At 40.4% G+C, this 11,296-nt stretch overlaps 1 protein-coding gene across 1 annotated transcript in view; it reads left to right on the forward strand.

Annotated features, from left to right (window-relative positions):
- Positions 1-222: 222 nt before the first annotated feature.
- LOC107661624 (collagen alpha-1(XXVII) chain A-like) overlaps positions 223-11,296 on the forward strand; it is a 62,237-nt gene continuing 51,163 nt past the window's right edge. The window contains 3 exon segments of the mRNA XM_016451287.1: positions 223-890; positions 5,741-5,808; positions 7,803-9,430. Coding sequence (XP_016306773.1) covers positions 838-890; positions 5,741-5,808; positions 7,803-9,430 — 1,749 coding nt within the window. The 5' untranslated portion in view covers positions 223-837.

The following is an 11,296-nucleotide window of genomic DNA, read 5'->3' on the forward strand; positions in this document are numbered from 1 at the left end:
CATTAGGCAGTAGTATTTTACATTTCTTGCACTGTATGTGTGTAGGGTTTGTTAAATTAAGGCGGAAATCCAGAATAAGCACCTGATTGGAAAGGGTTAAAAATATGTATTGAAATTGATGGACAGATGCAAATAGATAAAGTGAAATAAAACAAACATTTAAGGTGTATTTCGGACTTTCCATTAGTCCGGGGGAAAAAAACTTCATGAAAAACCAGTGCATGGGAAAAAAAAAAGTTTGTGCTTGGTACTGCTTTGCCTAAACCAATAAAGCAATTCTGAAATACAAAACATGAACAGTCTGCAACCTGGCACAAGGAGGTCCAGAGTTAATCCTGTCTTAAAATTGACCCAGGGTTAACATCTTGAAGTGTGTAAAGCCCATTGGTAGTCTAACCTTGGCAGGAGCTGAGGTGCCCCGGTGTGCCCTCCCACAAGGGGCGTTATGTACGGCGGCCGTGAAACCCGACACCCGGCGCTCGCCACAGCTGCTCTCCAAACTGCTATTTAAAAAAGGAAAAAGGATGAAACTTCCACTCCTGACTCCGCAAACCCCCCAAGCACCAAACATCCAGTAGCTGCTCCTGTAGCCGTTGCCAACCCGGCATAAATGCCTACAGCACCCGGGCAGGACCGGACAGAATCGCCCGCGGATTATTCCCGTCGCTCCACGGGAGGGATTTATGGTGGTGTCGTGCAGCAGACCGGTGGGAGATCGCGCTCATTCCGCACAACGGGTTATCCGATGCATGAGACGACGGCTCGCGCTCTCGGGCAGCGACGCAGTCACGCAGATTAACGGATCAGGATTTTGACTGCCGGGACAAATGAATACAAATGAATTTAGCGACCCGAAGGAGAGTCCGCAGAACCTCTCGTCTGGTGGCAAAGTAAGTTTCAGTTTTACCTCATATCAGGTGCCAAGAGTCACGCAGGTCGGCCACCTCCGTTTGCCGGTAACACCGGGGACAAAGAGCGCTTGGTGGCTGGATGTTTGCGCAGGGCGCGCTGGTTTGAATGGGCGCTTGTTCGTGCGCGCCGCTCTACCTGTGTAGCTTGGCCAGCGTTCAGAACTAAACAGAAACAGACCTTTAACTGAAAGGGCCCAGGTGTACCAGCAGAGATGTGCAAGAGCCAGCTCTTTACCATCGTTACGCGCAGGCGGCCTAGGTTTCTAGAGAGGTGCAAGAACTCCAAGGTCAGTTTAATACAAACCTTTTGCGCACAGGCATAGAGCATATGGTCTTGACTGTCTGTGGGTCAGGTCTTTGGGTTAATTTCTAACTCTGGTGAGGAGCCGTTTACGTAGGACGCGTTCTCGCGTTTTTTTTTTTTTTAGTAAATAGGGATGGCAATGGTCCCGACTCTTATGAAAGATTCAGGTTCCTTTATGATTCCATTTAATTTTAATGCATTTGAGAAATAAATTGAATGACTGTTTAAGGACATCATTTCAGATTTATAATACAAAACATGACTTTTTCATTTTAGTGTTGCATACATTCCAATATTTTTTTTACTAGGCCTATATATTGACATAAACAAATAACCTACCTGATAACATTAAATTCATGCATTCATTTTAAAAACATCAGCAATTTCAACAAAATTGATCATGTTTTTGTTTATCTACGTGTAGCCTTTTAACAATCGGCCCGTGTTTGGTTCCTTACGAGTCCAACAGTGATTTACGATTCATTCTAATTAATTCAGTGATCGCTTCAATAGATTCAAGTGTTTTTGATTCACTTAAATGAACCGACTCGTACCCTGTGATTCGTTGAATCGGGCTACTCTGGTCGCGCCGTTGAGTCAGAATCGGTGTAGCGGCAGAGTGTAGGGAAATCTGTCAGAGTAGTTTATTTCGTTAATGTCGTGAACATCATTCGGTTCCGGTGTTTTTTAGCACTAGGGAAACGCGCTCTAGGTTCTTGACTGTTGAGTAGCTAGCCTATTTGAGGCGCTCGTGGAAACATGGAATTCTTGGACGGCTTTTTGGACTCCTCGGTTCAAAATAGGCTCACTGTGCTTGTGTGTGTGTATTTGCCACTGAGCATCACAGTGCAAACCGCACAGTGACGCTAAACAAACAAGACTTCCGTTCCGCACACCCACAACCGTGGACGCGTCACAAATGAATGAATGAATGAATGAACTTGTTCAGGTCTTAGAATAGCTGATAGGACAGCTAGATGTAATGAAATGTAAACAGAGAATCAAATTGGGGGTCCAGGAACGTTCCCATTTGTAACGTTCCAGGAAGGTTTTATGCGACGTTCTATTATAGAACGTTCGCGAGTAGTTATTTAGGCTATATCATAAACTTGATGGAACCTAAGGTTTCTAAGAAACCAGCAAATGTTTAATTAGGTAAAAAATACTCTAGAGGTTAAGCATATTAACTGTGCTTGTACTGAAGAGTTTAAAGTGAGCTTTCTGTGACTTTGGTCGTTGTATGTTTTTGGTGTTTTAAATGCCATTCTTTATACAATATATTTTATGGTATCTTCCCAAATGCATTGCACGAATCTGGTGCAGAAAAGCTAGAAAAAGTCTCTTAAAGTGAATGAATAAATGAATGAAAAACGAAACTAGGGGAAAAGGCCACGAATTAGTCCTGGACATGAAGCGCTTGAACAACTTCCAGCCAACTTGAATGTGAAACAGAAATTGTAGTGTGGTGATGCTATTCAATTATAGACATAGTATGATATATGTTTTCCATAAAAACGTTATTTTATTATGAAGATGTGCCATACTTCCGCTCAAAGATCTAGTCCCTGAGGTGTTAAACCGAAGTGCGCAGTGATACACACAGTAGCTGGTGAACAGGTGTTTCGTGTCATAGCTGTGTGAGTCGGGTATTTTTGCATAGCTGAAACGCTAAATTAACCAAGCAACTATCCGTTTCATAAATATTTGTACGGTTCCTCTGCTTTAGTACATCTTGTGCGGTCTCTTCTGCGCTCTCTACCGCTGTTCGTTTGTTTTCTGACGGCGCTGATCGCTCCTGTGAGCGGCCTGTAACCGGATCCCTTGCGCTTCCGCCACTGTCCGCCAGGGTGCGCCCTACATTGCACCAACACCCGACCTGACAGGAATATAATCATTTAGGAGCATCTATGTGAGAGATATGTTCTCGTTTCCTACATGTATACATAAATACGTCCAGATTTTAACACAAACTTGTGTTTTGCATCTAAATGTTAGAGAAAAATCCAGAGAGAGGGTGTTGTAGAGCAGGGGTCAGGTTCTTCCTCATCAATGTCCATCACTGTGTGCCGAACGGAAGGAATTTTCCACTCCCCTATTGCTGAAGCAAGAGAGAGAAAGAGAAGGGTTGTTGTATGCAAGGATGGGGCTTTTTAGTCGTCTGTGTACATAGTGAGTGTTAGTGTGTGTGAGTTTACACATTTGTGTATATGTGGTTGCTTGAGAAAATTCCACTCACTAAATAACATTGTAGGTCTGAAAGTGGGAAATCCGAGAGCTAAATTTACTATTAATAGTCAATACACTTTTACTTTAATGCAATAGACTTCTAATAATCTTATATAATAATCTTACATAATTATGAGTATTTATTTTATTTGATTGATTTTCCTATTGGCAACATCTCCTAATGGAAGTTTTGACTTCTAGGGTCAAGTTTGTATGGGAGCTTGTTAACGTAAAAAAGGTAATTGCAAAGTTTTATCTCACAATTTTGACTTTTTTCCCTCACAATTCCAAGTCTATATCCCACAATTCTGACTTTTTTCCTCACAATTCCGAGTTTATATGTCAAAATTCTGACTTTTTTCTTGCTGTTCTGTTTATTGCTTAAAGTTCTGGGGTTTTTCTCAAAATTATTATTATTTTTTCCTTAGAGTTGCAAGAAATAAAGTCAGAATTGTGAGATTTAAACTTACAGTTTTGACTTTTTTTTCTTTCCAAATTAACGAAAAAGGTCAGAATTTTGAGATATAAATTCAGAATTGTATGAATTAAAAGTCAGAATTGTGAGATAAATCGTTGCAATGACCATTTTTGTATTTTTATCACACGGCGGAAAAAGGCTTCTATAAGTTAGTCCCTCAAACGTACACTTGTATTTGCTTTCACTTCTAAATCTGCTTTGGTTATTGGATAATAACTTGAGTTATTGGATATTTTAGCATCACCGAGGGATGTAAATCTGTCAGCTGAATTTAACATGTTTTCTCATGCAGGTTTTCATACAACATTTCCTACAAAAAGTTCAGTTATTGCAATATACAAATATTCACTCGCACAGTGTTTATGAGACTCAAGAGATGCTTGACACATACATGAGTCATTTTCTGCAGCACACACACAATAGAAAGAGCACATTCAGCTGCGACACACACACAGTTTCTCACTCGTCTGTTTGTGGTGGCTTACTAACTGTGAGGTCAGACTGGCCGGTGTTTCTGCCGTTCTGATTGGCTGAGAAACTGTGCTTCACTTCCTGACTCGGGTACGGGATCCTGGGGGAGTCTAGGACCGTGTGTGTATGTGATAGATAAAAGAGTGTGTGTTTTGTGGTCAGCAGGTAATGTTTAAAGCAGCTGTCACACTCACACAAATATGTCCGCAGACATGGTGGGGGTTTAGCGCGCCGTCTATCCTGCCAATCATAATTGAAATCCTTCCCCTGCGAGTCACTTCCTCTTTCATGTGCCTGTGAAATCAGAGGTTAGGGTTCAAAGGTCAAAGTTCATCAGGGTCAGTCTGGCAAAAAACTACATCTGAGGTTCCTTTGTGGTACCGTGAATTTGAATGAAGTGAATTTGAATATATTCTAAAATGTAATTTATTCCTGTGATGCAAAGCTGAATTTTCAGCATCATTACTCCAGTCTTCAGTTTCACATGATCCTTCAGAAATCAGTCTAATATGCTGATTTGCTGCTCAACAAACATTTCTGATTATTATCAATGTTGAAAATAGTTGTGCTGCTTAATTATTTTCAGGCTTTTGATGGATGGAAAGTTCAAAAGAATAGCATTTATTTGAAATAGAAATCTTTTGTAATATAAACATCTTTACTGTCGCTTCTGATTTATTTAATGCATATTTGCTGAATATAGAATATTAATTTATTAGGAAAATAATTTCAATGGTAGGGTGGCTAGATTCACTGTAGCATCTAAAATTATTGATTTTAATTTGTACTATGACTGACTATTTATTAGTTATCGGCTATAACATGAAAATAATCAGTATTGGCCAGAATTTTAAAGGGGTCATATGATGCGATTTCAAGTTTTCCTTTCTCGCATCGTTAATATGCTGATGATTTTGTAAAATGCTCAACTGTGGGAAATTCATTTTATTTTGTCCACATTGTGTAACCGCAATTAAGCTCTGTTCTAAATGTACTTCTAAAGTATACACTTGTGTGCATATTTTGATCATTTTCCAAAAGAAAGAAAAGAAACACGCACAATGTTTTCATTGACTATAAACATGGAAATACATTTAACTGGCCAGCATCATCCATCGGTTTGATGGTTCGCTCCACTCGCTCCGGAAATATGGTGCTGCCAGTAAAATTTTCCACTTGTTTGGCTTGAGGCCAGTGCAAGAAGCCTGAAATGTGTACCTCCATTGTAATGATGATGTTTTGACAAGTGGCTTCTGTTATGTAAAGGTCTGATTCAACATTTAACTCTGCTAGCCGCAAAAATAGTGGAAAATTCAAATGAGTAACTTGCCTTTCTCTGTGTGTCTCTAGGAGAGCTCTTCTTCTGTCTATTCTACTTTACTGTACTTCTTTTGGATTCACCCAAGTACTCTTTGAAGGTAAGATATGAAACAAAAATGAGTTTTATCTTTATGCAACATTTGTTTGCGTATGTGTGATTGCAATGGAAATGGTAGACTTTTGAGGCCACTGAATTATTGCACAATAATAAAGTTTAATGTTCTTGCACTTTCCGCTATGTTTGGAAAGTTTTACAACATTAAACTTTAAACCTTGATTCATGAAACTCAAACACCCTCCCTCACATACGTATGAGTTTCCATACCCGACTTTTACATTTTCTCCAACCAAATGTCTCTCAGTTCATAAGCACGTTTTCCTCAGTAAAGCTGGTCCTATAACCCCTTTTACATGAATGAGTGTGTGTGTGTGTGTGTGTGTGTGTGAGAGAGAGAGAGAGAGAGAGAGTACATGTCTGTTTTATAGAAAAAATGACATCATGTTCCCACTTGACTGCTGATTCATGCTGATCTCTAGACAGTAACACACATATGAAAAGGCCTGGGAATAAAGTTATGATAAATGTACTAAATCAAACCAAAGATCACAGGCATTAAGATCCGTTCACATGACAGCAACAAGAGTTTACGGAGTTCATCAGTTGGCTTAGCCTATTTTAAATTACAATAAATAAATAACTATTATAATGTATATTTTATTGTATATTATATAGCCTATAGTTTTAGTATATTTATATTAAACTTTTTTTGATTGTCCAACAACAACTTACATTTTTCATGGTGCACATCACAATGCATTTTGGGTTTGCCTAATAATTATGCTGCATTCTATGACCGCATTATCCAAATTATAAGGAAGCATCACATGTATCCTTCACAGATAAATCAATCTCAGAATGCATTGTGACAAGCTCCGCAGAAATGTTCATCCATTGAAGAGAAGTTTTGATTATAAATTCACTGATATTTTTTGATACTGCAAAGCAATAAAATAAAGCGCTCTGTTTAATTAAACTTTACCCACATAATTTGCGTTCTGCCATCTCTACTCTTCAATGCTCAGTTCTGAATACATGTTTGATTTTTTTTAGCTATAGTCACCTTAGCTGTAAATGCCATGTGACTAATTACACCTACAAATTATGTTATGACAACCCTGATTAGCTGATGACAACACAGTAACATGCACCACTGATAGTCCTTCACGGTTTTGCTGACTATTGATTCATGATTTGATGTGAAACACAAACCCACGTTCATTTACGCAATCAAATGCATCATTCAGACAGTGTTCTATTGTGTGAATGAAGTAGTTTCTGCTGCTGTTCTCATACGCTTGGCTCAGTCCTGGCCTCATGAAGCCAAACACTGACCCAAGTGAAACACACATACACAAGTTGACTTTGATAAGTTCGCAAATTTTCCTTGTCAATAGCCAGTTTTTAGCACTAGAGTTCTGGCATCAGACATGCAGCTGTTAACGCGTTGCTTCGTTTTAGCCTCGGAGGATGTTTTCCTGCTGGAATTTAACACATATGGCACAAAACTGAATTAGCGCATTAAAATGATGTCATGCTGAGTCATGGATCTCCTCAAAATGCCATGAAATCAAAATGAAAGTTTTATGGCTTTAATGTGTTCATCTGTGTTAGTCATCTAGATGCTATATATATATATATATATATACAGTGGGTACGGAAAGTATTCTTATTCATATTTTATTTATTTATTTCATTGTTTGTAAAAAGTTTATATATTTATATATTTATTTATTATATATAAGGTGTGTGTGTGTATATGTGTATATGAGACCCTGGACCACAAAACCAGTCATAAGTCGCTTGGGTATATTTGATGTTCCAACATGTTCCAGTTAGTAAAGATTATGTTCCATAAAGATTTTTTTAAATTTCCTTCCGCAAATATTTCAAAACTACATTTTTGATTAGTAATATGCATTGCTAAGGACTTAATTTTATTTTTATATTTTATTTTTCATCAATCATGTTATATACGTGCAAATGTGAAAGTGTATATGTGTGTAGTAAGGTGTCTTTTGCTTTGTGCTGCAGATGTGGACGTGTTGCAGCAGTTGGCTCTGCGTGCTGAGCTTGGTTCTCGTGCCGTTCCCGCTGGCGTCATCTCCCTCCGCTCTGGAGTCATCCTCACGACACGGGCACGAGTTACCACGGCGACACGCTCTGTGTTCCCGCCAGAACTCTTCTGGAACTACACTATCGTCCTGAGCGTACGATCTCACCGCTTAAACTCAGCATTTCTCTTCTCCGTCCTTTCCGGGAAACGGATTCAGCTCGGGCTGGAAATTTCACCCGACAAGCTAACGCTTCACGCCGGCCCCGGGAATGCCGCGGTCTTCCCGTACAACCTCCACGACGGGCGCTGGCATCATCTAGCCTTCGTTTTAAACGGCCAATCAGTGACCCTACACTCTCCCTGCTCGGAGAGCGATGGGGGAGTTACGCAGAAACTCCCCGTACTTCCCGAAAGCCTGAACCCTCGCGGGACCTTCCGCTTGGGCGGCACCAGCGCTTTGCTTCCGGGTGCGGTACCCTTCGAGGGCGCAGTTTGCCAGTTTGACGTGGTGCCCTCGGCACAAGCGCAGCAGAACTACTGCAGCGCCATCCGCAGGCAGTGCAGAGAAAATGACACCTACAGGCCAGCGCCTCCCGCTCTACTTCCACTCCCGTCCCGACACGCCCCACCACTATTGGCCCACACGTTACCACCTAATCGCACTTTCACTTTCACTCCCACTAATTTCCTTTGGACATCCATAAATGGCGCAGGAGGGTCTTCTGCAGTGAGAACGAGTGACGGTGTACGACCTAAACCCACGTCTACCACACCTCCACCCCTTTCCTTGATGCAAACGGGACTTGAAGCTCCTTTATCTTGGGGATATTTAAATTCTGTCACCCCCAAACCTACTGTCAGGACACCCAAAAGCCCCAAGCCGACTGCCTCAAAGCCTGGAGCGGTCTGGCTTACCCCTACAAAACCAGCTGGATCCAAACCCACTCCAGGAAAAACGTCTCCAAAGCTTAGTGCAACTAAGCCTTCCGGACCAAAGCCCACAATTGCTCGACCTACTTCTTCCAAACCTGGAGGTTCAAAAACAACTGGTCCCAAACCTACACCACCAAAACCTTCCAAACCAACAGCTGTAAAACCCACGGTAAAGAAACCAACTCTTGCGCCAAAGCCCACCAAGATCAACCCAACGAAGAACACTACTGGTGCTCAACCTGTCAATCCTAACAAGAAACACAATGGCATTCTCAAACCGTTATCCGACCCAGAACCGACCGCTCCCAAAAGACCCTCGCCAACCAACAAAAAGCCACTCCAGCCCAAAACCAGCACCCTGCGCTCACCCCAAACCACACTCCCAACCCCAAAATCCACCACCGCCCCAAACCCTAAGCCCAAAAAAATCCTTCTGACACCCAAATCCACTCCGTTCACCACCACCTCACCAAACAAACCACCAAAAACTCTGGAAACCCCCAAAGTCAGTATTGACAAGCCAAAAACACCTGTCACACCAAGCACTCCAAGGTTCGCCGTCCAATCTGTCACTCTCCCGGCTTTCAACGATTTCCAGAGCTTTGAGGCGGAGCCCACATACTTTTCACTTCTGGTTGGACCGCCAGGACAAAAAGGAGATCCCGGGAAAATGGTGAGAGAGCTGCATTGTTTGTGTCTGTGTGTGTTCGACTAATTTGAGTTTGTTGCTAAAAATGGGCACATGAGCAGATATAAATACTCATGCCACCCATATTGACACATATACAGAAGGTAAGGGAAATCTTTTTGGCAATATCAGATTCAGTTAAATGTGGAGCAAGATTATTGACCAATGAAATTTCACTGTGGGCGGGACTATCTTGCATGGTACCGTACAAATTAAATCCAGCAGACTGACTAAATTTCCCATGGATTCCCTAAATTTTTGCTGGTTGCCATCATGGTTGGTTAGGACAAAAAATCTGATCAACATGGAAGAGTTAGTTTTATCACTTCTCATGCTTAGTTAAGATGTTTTTAAAGGGACCATGTGCATATTGATTAATGAGGTGTTATTTTTACTTGCAGCAATAAGAACTATATATACACTGCCATTCAAAAGTTTGGAATAAATAAGATTTTTTTTTTTAAATGTTTTTTAAAGTCTCTTATGCTCACCAAGATTGCATTTATTTAATCATAAATACAGTAAATAATGTGAAATATTATTTTAATTCAAAATAGGTGTCGTTTATTTGAATATATTTTCAAAGGTAATTTATTTCTGAATTTTTAGCATCATTACTCCAGTCTTCAGTGTCACATGATCCTTCAGAAATCATTGAGATATGCTGATTTGCTGAAGAAACGTTTATTATTATTATCAATGTAGAAAACAGTTGTGCTGCTTAATATTTGTGTGGAAACGGTGATTAATTTCTTTCAGGATTGAATACAAAGAAAAACCTTTGAAATAAAAAGCTTTTGTGACTTTATATACATCTTTACTAAAAGTACTAATTAAACAAATCTTACTGACCCTAGTGTATGTTGGTTGCAGAACAGCTCATAAAACGTTCCTTTCAAGTACAAATGGAAATGTTTAATTCATTATAAATTCTTTTGTAAATGTCTAAAAGCACAAACATCACGTTTTACTGACCAGATAGACTTTTATGCTGGTAAAAACAGAAAAATATATGATGGCTGGATTTATATTGATGTAGACTGGTTACAAGAACGCAGTTCTGCAGTTTCCAGATGGATCAAATGCTCCTTAAAGGATGTAAACGGCTCAATATTGCTTGTATTTTTGTGTCGTTATCATCAGTTTTGGGTCAATAGTTGTATAGTTTGCACGTGCATTCATCGTTCTCATGTTAGTGTTTTCTTGAAAGCCGTTGAGCGATGTGCTTTTAAAGCTGGGTCAAAGGTCAGGGGAAGTAGTGAACATTTTATCAGTCACCCAGACACTCACACAGAACTTTACAAGCAGGGAATCCCGTTCCATCCATGGAAAACTAAGCATGGGATTTCAGTCAGATCAATCAGAAACCACCTCGTTTAAGAGACTGAATTTCAAAAGCAACCACCTGACCTGTGATCCAAAAACAAATAAAGATAAGTGAGTTATTACAAGTCCTGTGCTAAATGTGAGCCAGCCGTATTTAAACAGTAGGACTGCGACGTCTTTAAAGTCCTGTAGATGCAGCAACATGGGGAAAAAACAGTGATTTCAAGCAAACCTCTTTAGTTAACAAGGATGTTCAAAGTTAGTGATGACATCATACTCAGACTCTCTAGAGGGCATTTTCCAAAATAGCTGACTAAACTTGACAAAACGGCCCACATGTTGAACAATGACCCATTTGAGCTTGTGTCTGTTTATGTCTGCACATCACTGTGGTTACCTTTGTGTAATTTGCTGGGACTCACAGGTATGTGTGTGTGTGTGTGTGTAGCACCCAAGAGAATGTTCTCTGTCATTACCGCAGGATAATTACCCAGAAGCCCCCATCATCCACCATAAAGACACGTT

The sequence above is a fragment of the Sinocyclocheilus anshuiensis genome, unplaced genomic scaffold, assembly GCF_001515605.1.
Source record: "Sinocyclocheilus anshuiensis isolate Anshui unplaced genomic scaffold, SAMN03320099.WGS_v1.1 scaffold1425, whole genome shotgun sequence".
In the NCBI taxonomy this organism is placed as follows: Eukaryota; Metazoa; Chordata; class Actinopteri; order Cypriniformes; family Cyprinidae; genus Sinocyclocheilus; species Sinocyclocheilus anshuiensis.